General features: G+C 54.2%; 1 protein-coding gene across 2 annotated transcripts in view; it reads left to right on the forward strand.

The window, feature by feature from the left end:
* SLC24A4 (solute carrier family 24 member 4) overlaps positions 1–27,582 on the forward strand; it is a gene marked incomplete at its 5' end in the record, with an annotated part of 120,035 nt that overhangs the window by 62,232 nt on the left and 30,221 nt on the right. For both annotated transcript variants that reach the window (XM_079769492.1, XM_079769493.1), the window contains 5 exons: positions 21,031–21,107; positions 24,445–24,519; positions 25,537–25,621; positions 26,134–26,237; positions 26,956–27,030. In XM_079769492.1, coding sequence (XP_079625618.1) covers positions 21,031–21,107; positions 24,445–24,519; positions 25,537–25,621; positions 26,134–26,237; positions 26,956–27,030 — 416 coding nt within the window. The remainder of the gene's footprint in view (positions 1–21,030; positions 21,108–24,444; positions 24,520–25,536; positions 25,622–26,133; positions 26,238–26,955; positions 27,031–27,582) is intronic.

Consider the following 27,582-nt stretch of genomic DNA (forward strand, 5'->3'; position numbering starts at 1 on the left):
GGCCGTGAAATGTGTGCTGGGCAAAGGTAGTTGGAGAAGAGAGTTGAATGCGGCCGGAAGAAAGCTTGGCGGAGAAGGAGATGTGCCTCCTTTGGAAGCTGGGGGTCAGGGAGGAGCGAAGAGGGGGTGGGGCGCAGTTTTCAGTCAAGGACCAATATGTGGGAACAGGTGGCGTCCTGCTAATAATCTGTAATTATGGTACCTCGATAAATGGGGGGAAATCAGACGTTAACTCAGAATTGGGGGACACACACCTGCCTATCTACCCACCCACCCCACCCAGAGGACAGGTACCCCGGGGGGAGGAGACTCAGTGGGGCTTGAGTAGGAAGCTCTGGCCACAGCCACCTCGTTGGGGCCGCCCCGGGTGGTGGCTCCTTTTACTCGTGGTTTTGAACCCCCGTTCGTCAGGACCATCCCTGCCTCCCTGGGGTAGAGTGAACTGAGTGCCACTGAGCATGCCGTCATCCACATCCTTAGTAGCTGCAGCGATGAGAAGTTGATCGGTTGGTTCCCTCTGGCAGGAAAGCGCCCTGAGGACGGGGGTCCCCTGCTTGCTCTGCCTTTCCGGGTTTGTTTCCGCGGGCACTGGTGTGTAGCGGGAGATGCAGACTTTGCACATGCAGGAGAGGAAGAGCTTTTGTCAATACACTCCATGCCTGGTGCACGCAGTGTGTTTGAAGAGTTGGTACTTGAGCCGGTCCCGCAGGAGAGCAGACATCGGGAACTGGGAGAGGGGGAGCCTTCGTGGAGAGGGTTGTTTTGAAAGCATCTCCGTTTCGTGGAGAGGGAGGCGCTCACACGTGGTGCCCATGTTCTAAGAAAAGCCTGTTAGCCTCAGTCCCTTGCTTCCCAGGACCCCCGAGCAGCCCGGGGCTGCTGGGATAGGTTCCCTCACATCCATCCCACCTGGCGGTATCAAACAGCCCCCTGCGAGGCTAGCTCAGGGAAAGAACCACCCCCCTGAGCAGTTTACATAGTGATAGTTCTGTAGTGGCAAAGAGATCGTGTTCAACACCCAGGCTGCCTGGGTTCAGATATGCCCTGTACTGTGTGACCTTGGGCAAGTTGCCTGACCTCCCTGGGCCCTCTGTGAGTTGCTGCTGACTCCTCGGTTCCCCAGGACTCGTGGCCAGGCAGGTGGTTCTGTAGGGGTGAAGCATGGGGAGCAGAGGGGTGTCTCGGTCCTGTCCGTGCGGCCTGGTAGACTCATGCCCCTCCCCTGCTAATGATCTGTAATTACGGTACCTCGAGAAGTGTGTGTGTGGGGGGAAATCGGATGTTGACTCAGAGTTGGGGGACACTCCCACCTTTCCTGGGTGCAAACCAAAGTTCAAATACACCCGCTTATAACAAACCCATTCTGTTTTCCTCTAAACACAATGCTCATAAAAACATATGCAAATATGGGGGTGGCCGGGGAGAGGTCAGTGGGGGGAAGGAGACATGTGTAAGACTATATGTGATACTTTAAACAATAAAGAATTTAAAAACAGAAAACAGCATATGCAAACGCATCTAGGCCCGTTGCCCGGTTTCCCTGACCGGGGGCTGATAAAAGCGATGGTTCCATACATTTAAGCTCTTCATAGTTTGCCGACTGTGGTCGGTCGTCATTTAACTTTACTCTTGGTTCAAGGTACAAGGGCAAAGCTGTTGAACAAGATAAACGTTTGCTGCAGTAAGTAAACCGTATGGCATAAGCAAGACAGAAAATGGTTGCCCTGGCGTCTGAAAACGCCCGTGGGAGGCAGGCACGATTACTGAGTGCGGAGTGTGGCCACCCACCTCCTAGCTGTGATGGTTGACGTATATTGAGTGACATATCGCAAGTCTAAACTTTTTCCTTCCCTGAATGTGCATCCTGGGGACGGCCATGAAGGACATCCAGTCCTTCACATGACCACACGCAGAGTGTCCCACACGCAGAGTGTCCCACACGCAGAGTGGCCCACATACAGAGTGGCCCACACGCAGAGTGGCCCACACGCAGAGTGGTCCCACACGCAGAGTGGCCCACACGCAGAGTGGCCCACACGCAGAGTGGCCCACACGCAGAGTGGTTCCACACGCAGAGTGGTCCCACACGCAGAGTGGTCCCACACGCAGAGTGGCCCACACGCAGAGTGGCCCACACACAGTGATCAGATATGAGAGCTGTGTGTTTGAAAATGGTATCTCTTTGAAGGTTAGTGAGGATGCCGATCACAGCAGTGACAAGGGCGCCCCCAGTCTCAGCAGCTTCCCCAGGGGAAGGTTATCTTTCACTCGCACGCAGTCCAGTGTGAGTGTTGGGCAGGGAGCCCTCCGGGCGGTGACACAGGGACCCAGGCTCCTTCCATCCCGGCCCTGCCATCCTCATCAGGGCCCCTGTGGAAGGGAGAGAGCGTTGAAGAGGCGCACCTGCTCCTGAAGCGCTTTGGGACAGAAGTGACACCCAGCTCCCGTGGTCTGGCTGACCAAGTCCTCTGGGGGGCAGTTCTCCGGGGCGGCGGCTGTGGCACCTCGGCCCTGCGGACAGACGGACGGGGAGCACCAGGCTTCGGGAAGTGCCCCATCTGTCCCCAGGCGGTCATGAGCGTTAGTCTTCTCCCCACCTGACCCCTAGTGTTAGTTCAAAGCCGCAGGCTCTGTAAAGCTCAGAGAGCACTGATTGGGGGTTGAGATCCTGGAAACGGGACCTCAGAAATCAGGGAGAATGGCCCCCTAACTCTTCTAGACAGAGTTGGGGCCAGTCTCCTCTCATCTGTTTCTTCTTCCACATCCTCCTCGGCAGACTCTGCTAAAAGTCTCCATTTGGGCACTCGCACCCCACCCCCTCCACATATGCTCTGTGCCTACATTCCCCTCCTCCTTGTCTTCAGCCAGACCCCTCATTCTCTCCATGCTGCTGCTGCCCAGCATCACGAGGTGAAGCTGATGGGCTTACTTCTACTCACATGGAATCGACTGACGGCTCCTTTTCTCTGGGACATAATTGCATTTTTAAAAGAAGATGTTTGAACAAGCTTCCCTCTGGGCTTGCCGGAGCCTCAGTTCAGTGACTTTGTTAGAAGAGAGAGAGTCATGTGAATTTAAACACAGATTAAAAAAAGAAACAGAAAAAAACACACATATTTGTCCTTAGTGTGTGGGTCCTATGCATGTCTGAGCAGACAGGAATACAGTGTAGTGATGAGGTGTTGACTGCCTGTGTACAAACCCCAACTTTCCCACTTGCTGTGTGACTGTGGGCAAGTTACCTAACCTCTCTGTGCTTTAAACACAGCTAATGCAGAAATGTCTGTAATATCTCAGGAGTGGTGTGTGCCCAGCCAAGCAGACCAGGTAGACCAATTAACCCTTCAACTGGGAATTACATCCCGTCCAGGGAAATGACAGGATTTAAGAGCGGGGCTTAGGAGCTGTTTGCGTTTGCAATAAAGCCGAACATGTGAACCCGAGTGGAAGCTTTTCTGTCCTCCCCTGAGTGGTCAAGATGAGGAGCCAGGAGCTGTTTAGCACAGGCCTCCCCTCAGCAGTGTCCTGCATTAACCCTGATAACAGCATTGGAACCAGTTTGCAGGATGAATGGATACAACCAAGGCAGCAGGATTGATATATATATATATGTATATGTATATGTGTGTATATATATATATATATATATATATATATATATATATATATATATGTATAAAATATATATATATATACTAGAGGCCCGGCATATACTAGAGGCCCGGCGCATGAAATTTGTGCACCTGGTTGGGGGGGGGTCCCTCAGCCCAGCCTGCACCTTCTCGTAGTCTGGGAGCCCTCAGGGGATGTCCGATTGATGGCTTAGGTATGGGGAGCGGGCCTAAGCCGTCAGTCGGACATCCTTAGCGCTGCTGCGGAGGGGGGAGAGGCTCCTGTCACTGCCACTGCACTTGCTATCCGTGAGCCCAGCTTCTGGCTGAGTGGCGCTCCCCCTGTGGGAGCGCACTGTCCACCAGGGGGCAGCTCCTGCATTGAGCATCTTCCCCCTGGTGGTCAGTGCGCATCATAGCGACCAGTCATTCCGCATTTCGGTCAATTTGCATATTAGCCTTTTATTATATAGGACTAGATGCCCAGTGCACGAAATTTGTACACGGGGGTGTGTCCACTCAGCCCAGCCTGCACCCTCTCACAGTCCGGGACCACTGGCTCCTAACTGCTCACCTGCCTGCCTGCCTTATCGTCCCTAACTGCCACCCCTGCTGGCCTGGTTACCCCCAACTGCCCCCTCCCACTGGCCTGGTTGCCCCTAACTGCCCCCCCCACCGCTGGCCTGGTCACCCCTTACTGCCCCCCATGCCGACCTGGTCACCCCCAACCACCACCCCCCCCCCCCCCCCGCTGCAGGCCTGGTGACCCCATGCAGCCTGCTGCTTGGTCGTTTGGTTTCCCCTCTCTAACCCTCCTGCGGGCCTGGTCGCCCCACACAGCCTTTTCGGTTGTCCATTCGGATGTGATGGTCGATTAGGATTTTATATATATAGATAGTAGGTGGGGGTGGGGTGGGCTTGTTTTCAGTGTGGATGCAATGAACCAGTGTTGACAAGGGATGCTCATATGGTATATGTATGCCTGTTGCTGTGGCAGGGGCTGGGAGAGGAGAGAGAAAAGGGAGAGAGAGACAGACAGGAAGAGAGAGATTTGTTTCAAATTCACAAGGGGGTGTGAGTCAGGATGGGAGAAGGGGGTGAATAAATTGATCTGGGATTCGAATCTATTCTTGTATTCCGTGTGGTTCGAGCGAGTCTTCTGGGTTTACTTGTTGAAGGAAGTGGCTTACTTCATTATTTACCTGATTATCCCAGAATAGCAGGCAGTTAGTGCCTGTGTTGGAAACTGCAGCTAACGCGCTCCCACCTGTGCACGTGTGTGAGCTCATGTCCCCTGGGACGCACGCATCGAGGGGGGCTCCTTGTTTTCAGATGATGGCTCTGAGCAGCGGGCCAAGATGGGAAAACTCCAGGCAGAGGAGCCAGGCCCAGCTGGCTTGAGAGGAGTTCTTGGCTGCCTGCTGACAGGCGGGATGGCCTCAGGCAAGCCACTTAGCCTTTCGGAGCCTCGGTTTTCTCATCTGCCGAATGGGGGTTATGAGACTTCCGTTCAGGTGGTCATTAGGATCAAGTAAGATAATGACGTGCAAATGTTGGTTCCTTTACTTCTCTACACAGGGTGTCTCAAAAAACATGCACACACACTTTAACAGCTGAGAGCTCAATTGATGTTACTTTCTTTTCAGCCAGACTAAGCTTTGAACAAAGGAAATTCATCCTAAAATGCTACTGGACGTTTGAAAATGCAGTTGAAGTACGAACACTGCCTTTATAATTATTCAAAGTGTGTATACATTTTGGGAGGTATAGTGTCCCCCCTTCCCCAAATATACACACTTTAACAGCTGATAAAATTCACTTAATTTTCACTCCTTTTCAGGTTTAACTGATTTGAAATAATGGGTGAAGCCAGACTAAGCTTTGTACAAAGAAAATGTATCCTCTAGACTTTTTTTTTATGGGGACACATAAAAGCTAAAGTTTACGGTATAAAACTGACAACCGTTGACGAACTGAGAGCGCACAAATATCGAACGGAATGATTCTTGACGTTTGTGATTCCATTGCTTCGCGTTCCCAGCAGTGCCTGGACCAGAATGGGCATCCGTTTGAAAACAGGCGTTGACCAAAACAACGATTCATTTCTGCAGATTCTTTTACATTTTGAAAATGAACTGGATGGTAATAAAACTGACGTTATAATCATTCAACGTGTGTATACCATTTTGGGGGTCACCCTGTATTTGTCTCACCCCTTCCGTGGTTCTGAGGCAGGTTCATCCTTACCTGCCCTCCCCACAAGGAGTCTCCTCATGGGAACGTTTAGTGAGAGCAGAAATATTTATGGAAGCATTTCCCTCACGTGAGGCCCCGGGGAAGTGTGGTTCCGGAGTGTGAATCACAAGCCACCACCCTCAGGACTGCGGGGAATATCCCAGGGGCTGGAGCGTTCTGAGATAAGCTACAGGGAAGGGAAACTGGCCTGGGGACATCTGGCTGAGTCTTGGGGTGCAAGGGGTGAGCCGAGTGTGAGTGGGGCTTTGGCTGGGGTTTCTGCACACAGGGGTGGGGCAGGGGCAGAGCGGCCTGTGGGAAATAGCCCCTGGGCCAGTGCTGAGTGCCCCTCAGGCTCCTCAGCCTTTGCATTCTCCGTCATTCGAGTTGCTCTGGGTCACTGAGTCCCCATCAGCCCAGCAAGCTGACGTCAGCAATTCCAGGTCCTAAGAGGAGGCGATGTTTAGCAACTGGGTAGAGGAATGGAGCTGGGGGTGGGGAGTGGGACGGGACGGTGTTGGGTGGGGAGGCTGCTGGCGCTGGCAACCTCCCAGGGAGCCTTGCTCTGCAGAGCTGACCCAACTGGAGGCTGCGTTAGGCTGCAGGGCACAGACGGAACAGTTACCCAGGAGCAAGGGAACGGAAAGCACAAATGCATTCCACATTGTTGTTGTTATGGGTGCTGTGCAGCTGCCGCTGACATTCTGTTTGTTTAAGAGTTCTTTCGGTTTGCCCAGCCGGCCTGGCTCAGTGGTTGAGCATCGACCTATGAACCAGGAGGCCACAGTTTGATTCCAGGTCAGGGTACATGCTCAGGTTGCGGGCTCCATCCCCAGTGTGGGGTGTGCAGGAGGCAGCCAAGCAATGATTCTTTCTCATCGTTGACTAGTAGCCCATTGCGCAATATCACGCGCAGTAGGCTGCCCGCCGATTCCACCAGAGCTGGTGGGAACCATAGCACGCCGCCAGGAGCCATGCCACTTCCACGGGAGCTGGGAGGGACCCGCACTGCTTACACGGGAGGCGGGCCCACCGTCTGCTCTCTGGGCCTGCGCTCAACCACAGAGGCTGCGGGCTGGCCCCCCTGTCCCTGTCTGTGACCACTCCGGCTCTGGGGGGCCGGCCTGAGCCAGGCGTGGTGATGAAGCAAACGTTCCGCCAGGCTGCTCACGCTGCCCGCTGTCAGCAGCTGCGCCCCCTGTCCCCCCCAGAATGGGGGACTCTGGCAGAGCTGAGAGGACTGGGCGCTGCCATCTTGTGGCTATGGGCGCCGCCATCTTTGTGATGGAGTGATGGTTAATTTGCATATTACCCTTTTATTAGATAGGATGTTTCTATCTCTGTCTCCCTCTCCCTTCCTCTCTGAAATCAATAAAATGTATGTGTGTGTGTGTGTGTGTGTGTGTATGTATATATATATATATATATTAGAGGCCCGGTGCACAAAATTTGTGCACGGGGGGGGGGGGGTGTCCCTCAGCCCAGCCTGCACCCTCTCCAATCTGGGATCCCTCTCACAATCCAGGACTGCTGGCTCCCAACTGCTCGCCTGCCTGCCTTCCTGATTGCCCCTAACCGTTTCTGCCTGCCAGCCTGATCACCTCCTAACCACTCCCCTGCCAGCCTGATTGATGCCTAAACGCTCCCCTGCCAGCCTCTTTGACCCTAACTGCCCTCCCTTGCAGGCCTGCTCACACCTAACTGCCCTCCCCTGCAGGCCTGGTCATCCCTAACTGCCCTCCCCTGCAGGCTTGATCGCCCACAACTGCCCTCCCTTGTAGGCCTGGTTCCTCCCAACTGCCCTCCCCTGCTGGCCATCTTGTGGCAGCCATCTTGTGTCCACATGGGGGCAGCCATCTTTGACCACATGGGGGCAGCCATCTTGTGTATTGGAGTGATGGTCAATTTGCATATTACTCTTTTATTAGATAGGATAGAGGCCTGGTGCATGGGTGGAGGCCAGCTGGTTTGCCCTGAAGGGTGTCCCGGATCAGGGTGGGGGTTCCCTTGGGGTGTGGGGCAGCCTGGGCAAGGGGCCTGTGGTGGTTTGCAGGCCAGCCATGCCCCCCGGCAACCCAAGCGGAGGCCCTGGTATCTGGGATTTATTTATCTTCTATAATTGAAACTTTGTAGCCTTGAGTGGAGCCAAGCTTCCTGCTTGCTCCGTGGCCACAGCCATTTTTGTTGGGATTTATTTATCTTCTATAATTGAAACTTTGTAGTCTTGAGTGGAGGCCTGGCCAGCCAGGGTGTGTGGAAAACTTAGCTTCCTCCATTGCCCAGGAAACCCAAGACTCCTGCTCGCTCTGTGGCCGCAGTCATCTTGGTTGGGTTAATTTGCATACTCACTCCTGTTTGGCTGGTGGGCGTGGCAGAGTGATGGTTAATTTGCATACTATTCTTTTATTAGATAGGAGATATATATATATATATATATATATATATATATATATATATATATAGAGAGAGAGAGAGAGAGAGAGAGAGAGAACCTTTGGTTCTAGAACTTTTTATTGAAGGGTAACATACCTGTAGGAAAGTCCACTTAATACATTTTCAGAAACTGAACATACCCAGGTCAGCAGCACCCAGACCAAGAAACAAAATACACTTGACCCTGAACCAGGTGGGGGTTAGGGCCACTGACCCCCCTCGCAGTTGAAAATCCATGTATAACTCTTGACTTCCCCCAAACTTAACCAATAATAACCTAGTGTCCCCGCGAAGGCTTACCGACGAACATAGTCCATTAGCGTGTTTTTCATGTTCTATGTATAATATACTGTACTCTTACAATAAAGTAAGCTAGAGAAAAGAAAACGTTATTAAGAAAATTATAAGGCACAGAAAATACATCTATAGTATGAATTGAAAAATATCCACATGTACATGGACCTGCACAGTTCAAATCTGTGTGGTTCAAGGGCCAACGGTATTACCAGCCCCATGTGGCCCCCTGTATCCCCTTCTAGGCATCCCCACCTCGCTCCCTATCCCCATCCCCAGGGCGGGGCAACCACTCACCTGACTCATAACAGCAGGGGTTCGTTTTATAAGGGCAGCTGTGGAAGGCAAGAGCCCACAGACACCCACAGGTGTGGTGGTTTGGGTGTCACTGGCTGCACGGAATAGCAAGCGTGTGCTGAGCCCTCACTGTGTGCTGGGCCATCTCCCACACCTTCGTATAGACCCGTGGTCGGCAAACCGCGGCTCGCGAGCCACCTGCGGCATTTTGGCCCCTTGAGTGTGGCTCTTCCACAAAATACCACGTGTGGGCGCGCACGTACAGTGCGATTGAAACTTCGTGGCTCATGTGCAGAAGTCGGTTTTCGGCCTGGGCGAGTCTATTTTGAAGAAGTGGCGTTAGAACACTCAAGGGGCCAAAGAGCTGCATGTGGCTCGCGAGCCACGGTTTGCCGACCACGGGTATAGACCCTCGGGCGCCAGCCTCTGGAGGGTTCTGAAAGGCAGAGACTAACAGGAGGCCTGTCTTACAGATAGGAAACCCCGGCACAGCCAGCTAGGAACCTTGCCCTTAGTAAGCGGCGGAGCAGGAATTTAAGGCTGCGGAGGTCGAGGACACCTGTCCTTGGAGGTACCGTATTGTCCCTGAGAAGGCAGGATGACCAGAAGCAGTTGTGAATTTAGGAATTTGGTTACTAAACTCTAAATGCAGCCAAAAACAAGGGTCTGCACACTCCTGACACTTGCACACGTGGGAGGCGTGTTCATTTCGTGTTCACTCAATGCACGTGGGCTGGAGCATCTCGTAGGCCAGGGGTGGGGAACTGTTTTTCTGCCCAGGGCCATTTGGATATCTATAACATCATTCGAGGGCCATACAAAATTATCAACTGAAAAATTAGCCTGCTGTATTTGGCCAAACATTTAATTAACTCACCCTTCATGCCTTGGCAGGGCCAGACCACATGATTTCGAGGGTCTTATGTCCTCACCCCTGTCTTAGGCAAACTCTGCGTTCCACCCTCAGATGGAGAATCATCTCTGGTCCGGTCCTTTCACATACAGATAAGGAGACCCGGTCCCAGACAGTGGAAGTGGCTCGCAGAGGTCACCCATTCAATGAGTATCGGGGCTGGGGCTCAGAACACAGCGCATGGACTCCCTGTACAGTGCTCTTTTCCGTTCTGCCCTGCACCCCCATTAATCAGCTTCCCCGTGCACACATTTCATGGAAACTCACAGTTGAGTTGAATATTCTAGAGCCTCTGTTGGGTCTCAGGCCCGGTTCCCACGCTGCCCACCCACATCCCCTCCGCAGCCGTGGAATCGGGGTGAGACCCTCAGCAGAGCTGCGTGGCCCGTGCACTCTCTCTGCCCAGGGAGCTGCTGCTAACAGCCAACATTTTCCATGCCCAGCGTGCGGCCTGCCCCTTTCCCAGTCATCTCTGGGACCAGGTAATTCCCTTCCTTCATTTAGGCTCCTACCCAAACACATTTATAGCCGGTGTCCCGGGAGCCCGCTGGAGCTGCCCCGGTTGTTTGTATGAGGCAGAAGCAGGTCCCTGAAGCTCATGGGTTTTCTGAGCACTCGGTCGGTGGAGGAGGAGGGGGAGGAGGAGGGGGAGGGGGAAAGAGGAGGAGGAGGGGGAGGGGAGGGGGAAGAGGAGGAGGAGGACGAGGAGGAGGAGGAGGAGGAGGAGGAGGAGGAGGAGGAGGAGGGGGAAGAGGAGGAGGAGGACGAGGAGGAGAAATAATCCATTCCGCCTGCTGTTGCTTTTCAGAGAGTTGCCTCTAGCTCAGACTGCTTGGTGCCCTGGGGTTATGCGCCTCCATTCTGGCACCAGCAATTATTGAGCACCTACTGTGTTTAGGGGGCACTGTCTAGAGATAAATGAGGTAGATGCAAATGCTCTTAGACAAGGCCATTTGTCAAACAGCCCTTGAAGGTGGGCACTTGGTCCCACCTGATCCCAAGGGCAAGGCCTCTGCCCTCCAGAGCTCCATCCTGGCAGCAGCCGGATGTCTTAGGACTTGGGTTGCAGCTCACAAGAGCCCAGCCTGGACGGGCCTGAGCGAGTGATGGGAAACGGTTCGCTCCTGAGCTGGGAGGTCCAGGGTTGGCGGTAGGTACGGCTGCCTCCAGGGGTCCCGGTGCCATCAGGATCGGCTCAGCTCCCTTTCATGCTGGCTTCCTTCCCTGGCAGTCTGTCTACACAGAGGCCCCAGGAAGTCACGGCTTGCATTTGACCACGTTTGGGCTTCTCCTTCCTCCAAGGTTGACTCTTTGGACCATTCACTGTCTCTGAACCAATCCTGTAGCCCTGGGGAGGAACAGGCCCCTCTCAAACCGTACAGACCAGAACAGGGGAGGGGTGTTGCCTGAGGAGGGCCAGGGTTCTAGGGTGCTGGCAGGACAAACAACAGGTGTCACCTCTATCGACTGCCCGGCACCCCGAGTAGCCGGCTCTGGTGTAATCCGGCTCTCTGACAGGCTGACCTGCATTTGGGCCGACGCCTCTGTCCTCTGGGGCACAGGGTGCATGGCCACAAGACTTCCTGTCCCGTGTCATCACCTGTCTAGGTTCGTGGCATCACAGTGCCCTCTTGTCACCCCAGCCAGAGACCTCAGGCTCCTCCCTTCCCTCCGTCTTCCATCCCAGGGCTCAGGTGGCCATGGCATCCGTGCTTCTGTCCCTCCCTCTCCATCACACATGAGCCCAGCAGCCTCTACCCGGGGTCCCTGAATGAATTAACAAGACAAATGTCCCAGGGAGAGGTTTCAGCTTTAGTGGAATCCGAGAGAGGGAACCATTACATCTAATTCAGAAAGGTCTCCCATCTCCCCATCATCTGGAACGACATTTCTGAAACAGGCATTGGCCAGTGACTGCCCGCGGGCCAAATCCAGCTCACCGCCTTATGTGTAGATGGCCCATGAGCGAAACATAGTTTCTACGTGTTTTAAACGGTCGAAAGAAGAATAGTTGGTGACACATGAAGAGGATGTGGAATCCGTATTTCGGTGAACACGAATAAAGTTTTATTGGCACCCGCCACGCCCATTTGTTTATGTTACAGATGGCTGCTTTCATGCCGCAGGGCGGAGTCCAGGAGCTGCAGCGCAGACCATATGGCCTGCGAAACCTGAAATACTTACTCTCTGGCGCTTTACAGAAATAAGTTTGCCAATTGTTGGTTTGAAATGCGCTACTCCTGTCATTCCTGAGCTCATAAATCTTCCCGGGCCACTGGGACAGTTTCTATCCTGCCTTGAAGGGCCTCCTGTCCTGTTCAACCAGTATCTCTTCCCATTGTCCCCTCCCCCGGCTCCTCCCTCCGCCTCGGCTCCTGAGGGCACAGAATTCCCAGTCTCCTGGCTCCCTCCCACCTTCCTGCCGCAGCATCCAGTTCCTCCCTTTGCTAGAAAGCCTCTCTCCTCCTTCCTGGGGAGAATCCAGGAAATCCTTTCGGAGCCCAGCTGTCTCGTCTCCTGCTCTTCCCCCCAGTCATCCTTTCTGAGTTAGACGTCATGGTTCCCTCTCTCGGATTCCACCGAAGCTCGGGGAGACCTCTCCCTGTGGCATTTGTCTTGTTACCATCACCACCGGCTACACATCTGTCTCCCCCTCCCGGGGGGATTGCAAACTTGGCCTGATTTATCCTGATTCCTTCACAGCTTAAATCCTCCTGGTGGGTGGCGCTTGTCGGGAGGAATGGAAGTCAGAGCTCGGCCTGGGAGCTGCTGCTGCTGCCGGGGTAAAGCTGCGGGCTTAGAGGAACACACCGGGGGAACGCGGGCCAGGCGGCGGGCAGGAGGGAACGAGGAGGCCGAGCCAGACCCGACAAGGAGGAGTTGTCTCTGCGCGTGTTCCTGGCTAAGACGGGCAAGAGATGTGTCCTTGTGGGAGGACGTGTATGTGGGTTGAGTTCGTGGGACTTAAAGGAGACAGTGGGGTACAGGGAAGCGGGGAGAATCAGAGAGCTCTCTGGCATGTTCCTAGCCACCCACTTTGGGTAGCGAGTTCTGTGAGCGGAGAGGACCTGTGTTTAATAGCACGTGGGTGGGTAGCCACACCGGGTGTGAGCGGAGAGAGTGGGCAGGACTGAACTAGCAGGAGGCGGGCGAGGTAGGTGTCAGGGTTCCGTGGACAAGGACGGCAGCCACCGTTAAACGCATCCGACTCCCAGCCCAGCGTCTCTCCCCTGTGTGTGATTTTGGGGAAGGAGGCCGTCCTGTGCCCTATAGGATGCTCAGCTGCATCCCGGGCTCTGCCCACCGGAGGCCAGGGACACCCCTGCCCCTGTTGTGACAACCAGAATGTCTCCAGAGGTCACCTGTACAGGAGGGGCACATGCCCCGGGTGAGAACCACTTCCCCACGTGACGGCGTCGCACGCTTCCTGTGATGGGAGACTGGTTTCTGCATTTGACCGATACTCTCGTCATGCACTAGAAGGCTGCATCCCTGGAAAAACGGTCTCGGGCTTGGTTGTCACGTGTCTAATTGTATGAAAAGTGTTGAAATGCTTCGTCTCACTCTCTCCTATCACATTCTTCCGGACCCCACCTTAAGCACAGCCCTAGACCCCGGAAATCAGAGAACATCGGTGCTCGGGTGGAAGTCGCCGTGTGTGCCGGGATCCGTGTCACTTCCAGGCCCTGGATCCGATGTTTGTTGGTCACCTTCCCTCTGTGTGTACCTACGCATGCGGGGTGCAGCGGGGGGACGGTGTTGGAGCCACTGAGGAGAGGTGATGACTCCCTCTAGTCGGAAGGAGTGTAGTGGCTGCTTTGGGGGTAACACCTCTGTGGAGTCTGTTGCTCAGAACCCCCCTTGGGGCGGCTGGGGCCGTACTTTCCGCTGGTCTCCTTAGGAGTTGTTTCACACCCTGGTCATGCCCCAGAGCTGCCGGCTGTGGGGCCAGAGGTCAGAGGTCAGGCTCATGCTGGCACCTCCCTCTGCCAGGCTGTCCCTGGACGCAGGCCAGAGTCCAGGACGGCGTCTTTCCATGTGGGGGGTCAACCTCGGAAGGTAGAGGCGCTTGCCTTCCATCCTGTGGCCCAGAATGGCGGATGCAGGAGTTTAAATCCTTAAACTCTTAAGACAGAGAGAAATCCCTAGCACCTTTCTGGGAGACATAGTGCTGGTGTGTGTGTGTGTGTGTGTGTGTGTGTGTGTGTGTGTGTGTGTGTGTGTGTGGTGGGCATGTGGGGTGAGAATTGAGGAGGGCCAGTGATTTCTATGGTGTTGCCATTTTAACCTAAATCCAAGGTGTAGTGCACGTGGCGAAGGATCTGGATCAGGCGTCCTCAAACTACGGCCCGCGGGCCACATGCGGGTGTTTTTGCCGTTTTGTTTTTTTACTTCAAAATAAGATATGTGCAGTGTGCATAGGAATTTGTTCATAGTTTTTTTTTTAAACTATAGTCCGGCCCTCCAACGGTCTGAGGGACAGTGAACTGGCCCCCTGTTTAAAAAGTTTGAGGACCCCTGATCTAGAGTATTGGGCAGCTAAGTCGAGGGGCAGCGAGGCTGGCGGGACAGGGAAGAATGCAGCTGAGCTGAGAAACACAGTGGCCAGGGTCTCGCCGATGACCCCACGCTCTCCTTCCTGGGAGGAAGTGGGCTGGCTGTCAGAGGTACAGGTAGTGACGGGAGCTGAGGCCAAAGGAACTCCCTGGACGCCCAGTCCCGTGTGCGTTGTCCGTGTCTTTACTGCCTCACGGATCTTCATTTTGTTGATGTTCTTGAAGAGGGAGGGAGGGAGGTCCTGAGAAGACATCTAAGCGGAGAAGAGGCCACAGTGCAGGTTCCATGAGCTCGTGTGGTTCATCTTCCATTTTATTCTACGACTCGATGAATCTCCTGTTTGTAACAAGCTAGTAACCTCCGCAAACCTCACCATGCTTTGTGGAAATGAAGGAGCTAAGTAATTTCCCACCAGCTCACGGAGGAAAGCCAAGAATAAAACCCAGGCCCGAGTGGCTCTTTGTCGGGAATGTTTTTAACAGAAGCTGAGGGTGAGAATTAGCATAGAACTTAAACAGAATTAGGCAGACTTTTTGTCCTGATCTAAGGAAAGATCCGCCCCCAGGGGGATTCTGAGCAACAGGCTCCAAATTACACCTGTCAGTCACTCTCCTCCCTGCATGTGGCACCAGGTGGCCTTCTTCTCTGTGTGTCCTCCTCTCTTCTCATAGGACACCCTATAGGATGTAAGAACCACCCTAATCCAGTGTGACCCCATTTTAATATCTGCAAAGACCTCATGGATGGCCTGAGTTGTGGCCCCTCAAAATCCATATGTTTGAAGCCCTGACCCCCAAAGTAATGGTATTTGGATATAACACTTTTAGGGAGATAATTAAGGTTAAATTATCAGAGGTCAGAGGGTGGCCCCTAATCTGGTAGGACTGGTGTCTTTATACGAAGGGCCAGGAGGACATAGCAAGAAGGTGGCCATCTGCAAGCCCTGAAGAGAGGCCTCACTTGCTGGCATCTTGATTTTGGACTTCCGGCTTCCAGAACTGTGAGAAAACAAATGTCTGTGGTTAAGCCCTCCCCCTCGCCCAAGTCTGTAGTATTTTGTTACGGCAGCCCTAGCAGTCTAATACACCTCCTTTCTAAATAAGGCCCTGTTCTGAGGTTCCTGGTGGACATGAATTTGGGGGGGACACTATGGAACCCATCACGGGGGCATATTTAGCTTTCTGTGGCTGGTCTTGAGTTAGAAGCAGACGCAAACAGTGGGGAAGCTGTGCCTCATGGACCACATCCTGACCGGCTGGGCCAGTTGTCACTGGGCTCTCTGCATAGGCCGTGGGTCAGAGTTCTGTTGTTCTGTGCCGTCTGGCCGTTGCCCGTCTGGATGCTCAGGCTCTCGTCATTCTGCTGCTAACCAGCTGTGATGTTCACTAAAGCACTTGAGCTCTCTGCACTTCAGCGTTCTTTCTCCCCTTTAAAGGGGGAGGCTAAGCGGTTCCCCCTGGGTGGGACCAGGATGCTCAGCGTCAGGGCAGGGAGAGAGGTGGGGGCAGCAAGGATGGCTTAGGGCATGTTGCCCCAGTGATTTTGATAAGCCCATGTGCCTCCTCGGTGGAGAGCCATCGGACCGCGTGGCACCTGGGGCCTCTTCCAGCCTTAAACTCCACGGTGGTTGCTCCTGGAGAGAGCGATCCTTCTGCTGGGTCTTCCAATCCTACTTTTATTTTTCCTGTGACTTACTCTCTTTTGGAATGTGCTGAATGAGAGAGAGAGAGAGAGAGAGAGAGAGAGAGAGAGAGAGAGAGAGAGAGAGAGATTTAAACTTCTTTTCATGCTGATTAAGCCAATGACTTAATCTCATTGTTTTGACTCTTGTCTGGGACACGAGGGTGATGGTATAAAACCTAAACATTCCCATCGTTGCCCATGAAAGGCACAAAGTTCTTAAGTTATTTTACACCACGGAATGGCAGAAATATTTTTGCTCTTGGTTTCTGGCCCTGCGGTGGCTCCTACAACACATAAGTGAAAATGATAGAAATGTGAAGTTATGTAAATTACTTGCCAGCCTCCCAGTCTAGCTTTCATAGTTTCAGAATAAATGTCAGGGTTTAGAATGCGGGGTTATTTTTAACCAGGGTAGAAAGCAAAGAGAGAATGGCATGTTTTGAGGCAATTTTATTCATTTTTGAAGAATTCAGATCATAGTTTATATTTCCCCAAGGGCATCAACTAATTGAAAGGTTTGCAAAATCTGGGCATCTGATGGGAGGGCGTCTCTGTCAAGCTCTTCCATGGGGGAGGGTGGTGGTTCAGCATCGAGCAGTGAGGTGGTGGGTACACAACCCTGCATGTCTCAGAACCCATGGAAGTCACACCGCCAAGGATGAACTTCACTGTGTGTAAGAGAGATGAGTGGATGAATGGACAGATGATTCTTCATTCATTCATGTATTCATATGTTCATCCATGTCCAAACGGGAAGTGGTCAGTTTTATGAAATGTTTCAAGGAAGACAAGGAAGATGAGTGACAGGTTCCCCTGGGCCCATGAAGTCGTGGCCTAGACTTCTGCATGGGCGGGGCCTGGACTCTCAGCGGAATTGACCTACAAGATGCAATGTGGCCACAGCTGGTTTGGCTCAGTGGATAGAAGGGTCCCGGGTTCAATCCCCGTCAAGGGCACATTCCCAGGTTGCGGGCTCGATCCCCAGTGGGGGGTGTGCAGGAGGCAGCCAATCAATGACGCTCTCTCATCATTGATGTTTCCATCTCTCTCTCCCTCTCCTTCCTCTCTGCCAATAAGAATATATATATATTTTAAAAAGATGCAATGTGCCTTTTTCTTTTAAGAGCATGACTTCTTGTCACGCCCTCTGAGCTTCCGGAAGTGCAGAGCCTGCTCCTTGGATAAAGAGGTCCTTGTTGTGTGCCTGCTGTGGGTAAAATACTCAGGTGACAAAGGCCTGGTATTGGGTGGGCTCCCACCTTGGGTTCTCCTCTCACCTGTGCCAAACCTTGACTCCTTAGCCTCTCAGGGGCTCTGTTTCTCCGTCAATAAAATGGGAATAACGATCTTCTCAGGATGGACAGGACACATTGAAGGGCTTGGAAATTTAGTAACGCAGCCTTCAAACCTTGACGAGGGTGGCACTCTGTCCATGGGCTTGCCGCCTGCCCTACCTGCCCAAGTCAGTGACCCCTGGCTTGGTCACCCCTCAGCAGCACAGCAAGCTCCTCATGGCCTCTTGGCCATTTGTTTATTTATCCGTTTCCCCCACCAACCCCTCAGGGCACATCTGCAAGGCCCAGTGCCAAGCCCCGTGCCTGGCACCTAGTACGTGCTCAAGAAACCTATATGGACTTGCACTGTTTCAGAATCAGGGTACTTGCCATCCTGAGAACCAGCCGCTTTCTGAACATTTTGGCTTCCCACGTGAAAGTGAGATCACCCCCGTGATGAGGAGCTGCGGGCCGGAGGATGTCCCGGACGCACCGGGATCTCCCGCCTGTTCGCAGAGCAAGTTCACAGGAACAAAGGAATGCGTCTGGAGAAGGAGCAGCAATGTTGGCGAAAGGATAGACACACCAAAGGGCAACGCTAACTCAGGTTCCTGAGATAGAATGGTGTCACCACGGAACTTAGTGTGTCCACCGAAAGGTCAAGAGCGCCCGAGTGGTCTCGTGGGTGCAGTGTTAGAGGGCTTGGTAGCTGGTGCTGGGAGGGGATGGCAGACGCTTTTGCCCAGGCATCTGTGGTTTCCCCTCCGCTGTTCAGGAAGACAAGTGGTAGGAAAGACCCCGCCCCTACTCCGTGGCCCTGCACACAGTGGGGGGAGACACCTGGGAGTGAAGAGAGGGGTGTGTCCAGAACCAAGAGTGATGGAGAAGCCAGTTCTGGGCACTGAGGTCCAAAGGAAAGAATCCTGGGAGAGGGGAGGTGTGGGGGGGGGGGGCGGGATGGCCGCTGAACAGTTTATAGCTTTTCCTCCCCTCCTCCCCCTGCTCCCCACCTTCACCCCATGAGATGGGCAGTGCTGGGATCACCCCTGGCTTCGAGGTCTGGGCTCCACCTGCAGACACGCCTCTTCTCCCCCACCCCTCGCCCCGGGATTTCTGCGGCTTATAGGCTTAGGTGTGGCCTCAAAGGCCTCCTGTGCGCACCCTGTCGATTCCTCTTTGTCTCTGGTGGGGATTTGAGCAGCCGGGCAGGCTTGGCGCCTCTAGACATGCAAGTATCACGCCCTTGAACGTGGATCGGGGCTCTGGATCTCAGCAAACCCCAGGAGAAGAGAAAAAAAGGTTTCTCAGGAAGCTGGGAATTAAACCCCATCCACACCAAGGTGGTAACGCGGCCCGTCTTCCCTCGCCCACTCTCTTTCCCACGGAACTGGCTTTACCTTCTCTTTTGCCTTCACAAACCAAGGCTGCTCCTCTGGGGCCGTGGGGCCAGAAGGCATCTGAGGGAGGAGTCTGTGAGTCAAGGTCCTTACAGCCTGACTGGCTAAGTGTCCTGCACACATTCCCTCTCATTTCATCACTGCAGCCACCTGGGTAGGTAAGGGAACTGCCCCGAGGTGTTAAGTAACTTGCCGAGGTCATGGGAGCGAAACCTAAGTCACCTGCTTCTAGGGACCGCGGAGCAAAACCTAAGTCACCTGCTTCTAGGGAGCGTGTGTGCGCTGAGCCCTGCACAGGCGTCTGCAGTGGAGTTGTTGCTGTTGGTGACAAGGAAGGGAGAGACAGAGCTCTGGCTCTGCATGCCCCATGGCCTGTACCCCCAGCACCAGTCTCCAGAGGGTTTGACTCCTGAACTGGGAGTGCCCTGGTCCCAGTTACCAGCTGCCGCCTGGGGAGGGCAGCGTGGCCACCTGCCTGCTTACGGCCTTTGACAGCCAGCGATGGTGACTGTTTCATTACCTCTGTGGCCACAGGCTGCGGCTGCAGAAATAAAGGGACAGAGAGATGAAGTGACTCGGCCGGGGCCCCACAAGCTCGTGGGTAGTTGAGCCAGGACTCTATCCGGGTCTCCTGTCTGCCAGTGCAGGGCGGTTTCCATTCGTGTGTGACCAGCCCCTGACCAGGGAGGGGAACGCAGGGAGCCCCGTGAGTCCTGGCTCAGGTGGCCCGGGGCCTGGAGCCGGTCGCTCCCCACTCTGAGCCTCATCGGGAAAGCAGGGACGTTTTTTGGCTGCAGCGCCTGCCTCACGGGGTCAGGATGTGTCCAGAAGACTTGGGTGGGTACTGGGGGCGAAGGGTCATCGGCAGCTGGCCGCGCTGCTGGTTACACGCTGTCTTTGTTGGCAAATGAGGGCCTGAGTGGCATTTGCTCCCCTCAGCAGCCTGCAGCGTGTGCGTGGGGCTGCCGGGCCAGGCGCGGTGGCTGAAGCAGAATTCTGTTCCCAGCAAGGACAAAGCCATTTATAATCCATGTTCCCTCCCCGCCGGAGGCCAGAAGATAATGTCCTCGAAGCAAAAAGACAGCATTACTTTATTCTAGTTTTCAGAGAATTCCCAGGACTGGATAAATCACTAGCGCTCAAAACACTGGTTTGGAGAATCAGGGGCGATCTCGAATGTTCATGGCAGAAATGGCTATCGATCCCACGGAGACGTCCCAGACAGTTCGCTACATCTCTCCCGGCAGCACTGCTCCCTCCCTGAGCCGCAGACCTTGAAGCGGATCCATGCCCTTGACCTGACAGAGCAATTCCAGCGCATAAATTTGGTTGCAGAAAACAAAGCGAAACACCAGAAGTGAAAGAATCTATATTTCATTCAATGGCAGCTTGTTTTACAGGGGGGGCGCTTTCTGGGTGTGTGGGGAGCAGATGTTTTCCGTGTCTTATTGGGAGAATCTAATCTTAAAAAACAGAAAAGTTCCCATATAAAGGAGAAACCATCACGTTCAGAGCTTGGAGCCAAATTACATTGACAGAGAAGGGAATTTTTTTCTGGGAGTTTATTTCAAAAGCATTTATCAAGCGCCCGCCACGAACCAGGCCATTCTGGTTTATTTATGGGATTTCTAAAGGTAATGCAAGCACTCTAATAGGACGAGCTGACACGCATTGTTAGCTGTGTTAGTGTTTTACTATTGTTTATTCAATTGACTTTGAAGGTCTGTTGAGAACCTACTGTGTGCAGCCTGGCCGAGGCACAGAGAATGCCGTGCAGGGCAGTGTGGATCCCTGATTTCTAGAAGCTTCCGGGCGAGCTGATGTGATGAGAAAGGATGTGGGGGTGTCTGACGGGGGACCCGCAGAAATGACACTCACAAAGTACTTATCCATGGGTCATCTCGAATGGGGGGTGCGGAGGAATGATTTCTTCATTACCCAGGAGGGTTCCGGGGCCTGGAAGGCAGACCTGGTGCTCAGACCCCTTGTGAGGGGTCATGGGGTGTCAGGGATGGTACCTGAACCCCAAGTGTTTGATTTCCAGCACAGAGGGCTCCGCACCTCACAGGCTGCCCACCACCCGGGTGATGAGAGTGGCGGTGGCCACCCGCAGGGACATGCTTGGGGCCAGAGGAGGGCAGAGGCTAGTGGGAGCGCACCTGGCACCTGAGTGGACCTGAGGGGGCCCCGGGGCTAAGGGGACCAGGGCCAGTGCTCTCAGCCCTCCCCCTCTCCCTTGAGCCACCTCGACCTCCATCCTGCTCAGACCCGCCCCTGAGCCCCTGAGCCTCAGCTCCCAGTCAGCACTAACTCGGCCGTGTCCTCTTGTCTTCCAGCCATTCACGAGTTCCCCACAGACCTGTTCTCCAATACGGAGCGACAGCACGGAGCCGTCCTGCTGCACATCCTCGGTGTAAGTGGCCCTCACGGGGCGGGTGCTCCCACGGGTGAGGCAGGTGGAGCCGGTCCGCAGAGCACGGCTGAGCCACAGTGTGCCCAAGGTCACGTGCAGTCCTTGTCAGAGCCCGTGAGGGGGGCAGATGCTGGACCACAAAGAAACAAAGTCAAGGATGTTGGGTGACTCGCTCAGTGTCACATAGTGAGTGGCCCGAGCCAAGACTAGAATTTGAGTCAACTGATGCCTCATTTTCTGCTTTTCTAAAACGGGCGTGACAGCGTCTTTCCCAGACGCGCAAGTGCGAGTGAATGTAGGCCAGGTGCAGCAGACCTTGCCTGGCGCATAATAGGTGCTCTGCGCATGCTTGCTGCCCTGATCCCCCCAAATTTACCACCTTGCACGGCTGTAGTGTCAGACTCTGGTGCACTTCTCAGACTTCCCTCTGTACTCAGATGGGCCTTAATGCCAAATGGGGGCGCTGATGTAGCAATTCAAAAAGGAATCATGGGTTCAAACCCATGTTAAGGCATTACCCTTACCAGGAAGTTCTGACTTCAGGTTAAAGACAATAGTACATTATTAACCTTTTGCACTCGGATGTCGAGTGTGACTCGACACGGTTAGCATCGGTAGCAGGAATCAAGAAAAAAGCAAGCGAGTGCAAAGAATTAAAGTGTTTTTCCCTAAGGCAGTGGTCGGCAAACTCATTCGTCAACAGAGCAGCAAACCGAGGCGGCTCGCGAGCCGCAGTTTGCCGACCACTGTTATAGGTGAAAGTTGCTCTTCTCGGGTAGGGGTAGGCAAACCACAGCCTGTGGCCACTGCCCGTGTTTGTAAATAAAGTTTTATTGGAACACGGCCATTCATTCCCATTCGTTTCTGGGTTATCAATGGCTGCCTCTGCTTCCGCGGCAGAGCCGAGGAGCCGTGACCGAGACTCCATGTCCGTGGAGCCACAAGTAGTTAGCTCTGTGACCCTTGGCAGAAAAGGCTTGCCAGCCCCATTGTAGCATGAAGGTGGCCACTTTAGATCAAACACAGCACATTTTCCTCTTGATTAGGTTCCCGACCGCTCAGCACCATCTGCTTATGTATTTAAACCCAACCAGATAGTAGTCTTTGCAAGAGATAATTAAGAAAGTAAAAGCTGGGATTCTCACATTGGTGGCAGCCAGCAGTGGGTAATGAATGAGTGAAGTTTTAATTAACAGGATGCACTGTTAATGGAAATGAAGGTTAGAATGAAGATCGGCGGCAGAGTTTGAGTGACAGGCCTGTATATTATATCTGTAATAGAGTTATTATCTCCCTAGTTCCTCTGTGTTTTTTTTTTTCTTCATGCACTCCCCCCTTCTTCACTAAGAGAGTGTGAATTAAGCCCTTAGTTTTGTTGCTTTGCCTCACATCTTGGCATTGCCAAGACAAAACCTGGAACCTCAGAGCCCCTCGGGAATTTTGCAGGATCCCTTTGAGCAGGGATTGCCAGACCGTGGCTGGCGGGCTCATTCCAGCCCACCTCCTGTTTTCATAAATAAAGTTTTATTGGAACACAGCCACACCCATTCCGTGGCTGTTGTTTTACAGCAATAGAGACCTCGAAGCCTAAAATACTTGCTGTCTGGCCCTTTAAGAAGAGGTTTACTGACCCCTTTTTTGGAGGAAGAGAAGGTTCCGGCTTTAGCGCCAACTTCAAGTGATGGGAACAGTAGCCCCTCCTTGGCCCCCCTTTCTCTCCAGTGTTTCAGAGATCTCAGGGGAGCGAGAGGCTTTGGCCTCGCGGAAAACCCTTTGCCTGGGAGACCATGTTGGGGGGAATTCCTGGGGGTGTCAGTTCAAGTCAGAATCCTGAGATTTGTAGTGGGGTCTCTCCCACCTCACTCTCTTCCTTCATCTGCACCCCAGTATTTGTTTCATTTTGCTTCCTCCCAAACATAATCAAATCCGGGGACAGCCACACCTGGACGGCCGTGGACACCTGCCCCCGATGCCTTGGCCACAGCAGATGTGTCTTCCGTTTATTTTATTTGGTCGTAGTTAAGTAACTGTGAAGTGTCGGAGTGTCACACTGTGGGTGGAGCAGCCCAGGCCGACCCTCCTCTGCGCACAGGGCATTCATATCACGTTTTCTTCGCGGAAAGTAGCGGCTCCCCCCAGTGCTGAGTGTAAAGTCTCATCTCTTTCCTGCGGGTCCTCATCCTTGCCTCTCCCTCCAGCCTCACCTCCTCCATTTCCCACCTCACTCTCACTGTGTTCTACCCGCACCAGTTCTACCTGCTGTTCCTCAAATGCATCGAGCGCACCCCTGCCTCAGGACCTTTGCACGTCCTCTTTCCTGGCAGTAAGAGATGCTTTATTTGCCTGTTGGTTTGTCCCCCACTAAGCTAAGTGACAGGAGGCAGAGGCTTTTATTGGTGTCCTCGCTGTGCATCCCTGATGCCGAGCATAGGGGCCGGGGCCTAGATGAGCTCAGTAGAGCTGAGTTGGGTGGACAGGGCAGGTGAGGGGTTCTGGATGGAAAGCCATTCTGAAACGACTGATCTGTTCTCACTCTGTCATTAAACAGATGCAGACACTGAGACCTAGAGACGTAACTTACCCAGAGTCACTCGGCAAATAAGTGCGAGCAGCGGCATTAGAATCCAGACTCTTTGCTCCATGACCCTCCCATTGTCAGGGACTTGCGCCAACATCAAGTGGCGCCCTGGGAAATGCCAGATCTCAAGGAAATGGTGCCTTCACTAAAAACGAAAGGAAAATCTGGATTATCATTTTTAAATTCTTAAAATGGTGATTTTTAAAACATTTTTATTTCAGAGAGGGAGGGAGAGGGAGAGAGAGAGAGAAACATCAATGATGAGAGAGAATCAGTGATCGGCTGCCTCCTGCACGCCCCACACTGGGGATCGAGCCCGCAACCTGAGCATGTCCCCTGACCGGGAATCGAATCGTGACCTCCTGGTTCATAGATCAGTGCTCAACCACTGAGCAATCCCAGCCAGGCTTCCAATGGTGATTTTAAATGCTTTTCCTCAAAGGTTAGGTGTTGCCTTGCGAGGGCATGCTCTGTGTTGGGAGAGCTGCTGCTTTAAGGCATGAGGACAGAGCACAAGGCCCTGTGGCCTGCGTTTCAGTCCCCTCTGCTCCCCAGCAAGTACTTCTCTCTGGGCCTCAGTTTCCCATTTTGTCAGTAAGGGGGTTGAGGGAGTCGGTCTCTGTGGTGCCGGAATTTTCCTCTAAGCCTGCCTGTGTGTCCGGCCTCTGCCCGCAGGCTGGTTCGGGTGTGATGGTTGCCCGGCCATGCCTTCTCGGTGGCAGGTGCCCTCGCTGACTCTCTGTCCCGCTTCCACCGCAGGCTCTATACATGTTCTACGCCCTGGCCATCGTGTGCGATGACTTCTTCGTTCCGTCTCTGGAAAAGATCTGCGAGGTGCGTGGGAGAGACTTGGGACCTGCGGCGAAGTCTGGGAGGGGCTGGGGGTGACCGAGGACACGTGGCACGTCGGTGCCTGGCCGAGGGGGACCGGGAGCGCCTGGCAGTGCAGCCTGTCAGGCCGGTCACTCAGTGTCGCCATGGCGAAGTCTCACTCTGAAACACTCAGATTAGAGTTTGCGGGCAGCCAGCGTCCTTTCCCAGACTTGGCAGAAGAAGGTGCTCCCAGCGAAAACCGCTACCCAGCTTGTCTGGCTCCCAGGCAGGCAGGCAGGCCGGCTGGCTGCCCGCAGTTAAGCCAAACCTGGTTAGTTAGGGAGCATTTGCCATAACCAGGTGTCAGAGGCAGGTACCAGGTGGGGATCTGTGTCCCGGGGGAGGAGGTGGAGCTGCAAGGACAGGGAGCACCCTCTGTCCCAACCTTTGCAGGTTGACATTTCCTCCTTTTAATTATTTTGTTAAGTTTTCACTTTTCTTTTTTCTAGCTGTATACAAGACCCCAGTCTATTTCTATCCTGTCTTGGTCTTGGCTTCCAGTCAAGGAAGGAAAAGCACCTACTGTGTGCAGACTGCTCAGGGCTTTGCCACACTTTACCCGCATGAAATCTCCCAGCTTTTTGAGGCCATATTGGTTTGACCTTTACAGCTGGGGACATGGATTGTTAGGGGCAGGCACTTTTTACTTTACCCGGGTGCTGAGCAAAGATCAGGGACTAGCTCCTTGACCTGGGTCCCCTAAATAATGAGTGACCCGGCAAAAGTATGCAAAGGCTTTGTCTCACCTCCCCTTGCCCCCCTCAGAGGGAGCCACGTGCTCACCTCCAGATGGGGGAGAGGTGGGATTCTGGATTGAGGGCCCAGTAGAGCGGCTGAGGGCATGTACTCAGGTCCAGGGAGGAGACGCTGCCAGGGGAGGAGCTGACTCCACGCTCTCGCTGGCTGCCGAGGTGTCCAGTCAGTGCGTCCCCTGCCCCCACGTCACAGCCTGAGGGTCTGCGGTCATTTCTGTTTCAGAAACTCCATCTGAGTGAAGATGTGGCTGGAGCCACCTTCATGGCTGCGGGAAGCTCAACGCCTGAGCTGTTTGCTTCTATTATTGGTAAGAAATCCCGCCAGCCAGAGACACAGGATCTGGGGAGAGCCCTGACAAGGCATTTGTCAGCTCCTGGCCTCAGTTTTCTCATCTGTAAAATGGGAGAGTGGGAGAGACAGGAAGTACATTAGCGGTTCCCTGGGGTGGAACCACTAGTGGGTGGAGCCGAGGTGCTAACGGGTACAGGGTTTCCTTTTGGGGTGATGAAAATGTTCCCAAATTAGATTGTGGTGATGGTTGCACAATTCTGTGACTATCCTGCAAAACACTGAATTGATACTTTAAACGGGTGAATTTTATGGCATGTGAATTATGTCTTAATAAAGCTGCTCAAGAAAATGGAAGAATTAGAGTAGCTGGTCTTTTAGGGCATTGCGGGTGTTCTGTTTGATAGTGAGAACTCCCCTGGTTTGGGGGGCGCGGGTAGTCAGGGGGACACAGACCTTGCAGCCGGCCTGGGTGTGCGGACGGGGCAGGCCTGGGCCTTGCAGGAGAGGATTCGTGCCTTTCCCTTGCAGGTGTGTTCATCACCCACGGAGATGTCGGGGTTGGGACCATCGTGGGCTCTGCCGTGTTCAACATCCTGTGTATCATCGGCGTGTGTGGATTATTCGCGGGGCAGGTCCGTGGTTTCTCTCCCCTCGGGAAGTGACGTCAGGGACAGCAGTGGGGAGACCCAAGGCCCAGCCTTGGCCATGGCCCTGACCCCCAAGGCTTGGAGCGAGCCTGTTTCCTCCTGCCCTGAGCTGGATTCTGGAAGTGTTTGGGGCCCTGGGCCTCCCAGCAGGGAACACGTAACCGGCCTGTCATTAATACCCACCCGCATCTTCCTGGTGCTCAGGGCCACGGGAGGCGGGTGGGGTGGTGCTGTTAGACTTGACCTCAGAGCATTGAGCTCATGGGCAGGCCCTGCTTGGCTGAGGGAGGCAGAGGAGGGTAGCCAGTTACCACCAGGAGGTTCCAGTGTCGGGACGTGCCAGCGCCTCTGGCCTCGGCCTCGACATAGGGCTTCGCAGCGCAGCGGGCGGTGTTGTTACTTTGGAGGAGCAGGGGGAGGAGCAGGGGGAGGAGCAGGGGGAGGAGCAGGGGGAGGAGCAGGGCCGGCTTTCCCGTCACTTCCGAGCATCATTCCCTGGCTCCAATCTGTCCCCAGAGTCTAATGGAGAGCACAGCGTGGCCCCGAGTAGCCAGGCACGATTGTTTCTGGTGGCACAGTTAGGAGGCGCTCCGTGGGCGTGTCCCTGTAGGGCCTGGGGGGGGGGAAGGCCCCCCCAGCAGCTGTACCCGCTCCCTCCCCCCATCTCTCCAGCCAATAGCAGCTGACAGCCCTTTGTGCGCAGGTGGTCCAGCTGACGTGGTGGGCCGTGTGCCGAGACTCCGTGTACTACACCCTCTCCGTCATCGTGCTCATCGCCGTGAGTGCCCCTCCCCCTGAAGTCGCAGGACCTCCCGCCCCCCCATCTTTGTCCCTGGCCCTGTGACCAGAGAACCCCCAGCACCCAGTCCCTGCGGTCGCTTTGACCAGTCGCCGTGCCTGTGCTGACGTGTCCCCAGAATCTCTGACCCCTTGCATCCGGAGCAAATCCAGGGACCACCTCGAGGCAAAAAGGCCTCCGCAGAGCCAAGCACGTTGCATGGTCCACGCGGTTCCCCTCACGCATCTCCTCCGAGGCCTGGGGACCCTCACGCAGAGCCCGTTTTCTAAGGAGCCGAGTTCCTGGGGTCACTCACTGCCGAGCAGAGCAGAGAGGCAGCTGGGAGCTGTCAGAGTTGGCAGCGGGGTGGGCGGTTGGGGGCCGGGGGGGCAGAGGAGATGAAACAGGAATCAATCCCTGGGGCTTGCTGGTGTGTGTGAGGGTATCCCTGTGTCCCCCACCCCCCTCAGGGACTGAGGTCACATCATGGCACATGACTGTGATGTACATGACACACAGTCAGGCTACTGCCAAAGAGTATCTCACCCACGG

The sequence above is a fragment of the Cnephaeus nilssonii genome (assembly GCF_951640355.1).
Source record: "Cnephaeus nilssonii genome assembly, chromosome: 4".
Lineage (NCBI taxonomy): Eukaryota > Metazoa > Chordata > Mammalia > Chiroptera > Vespertilionidae > Cnephaeus > Cnephaeus nilssonii.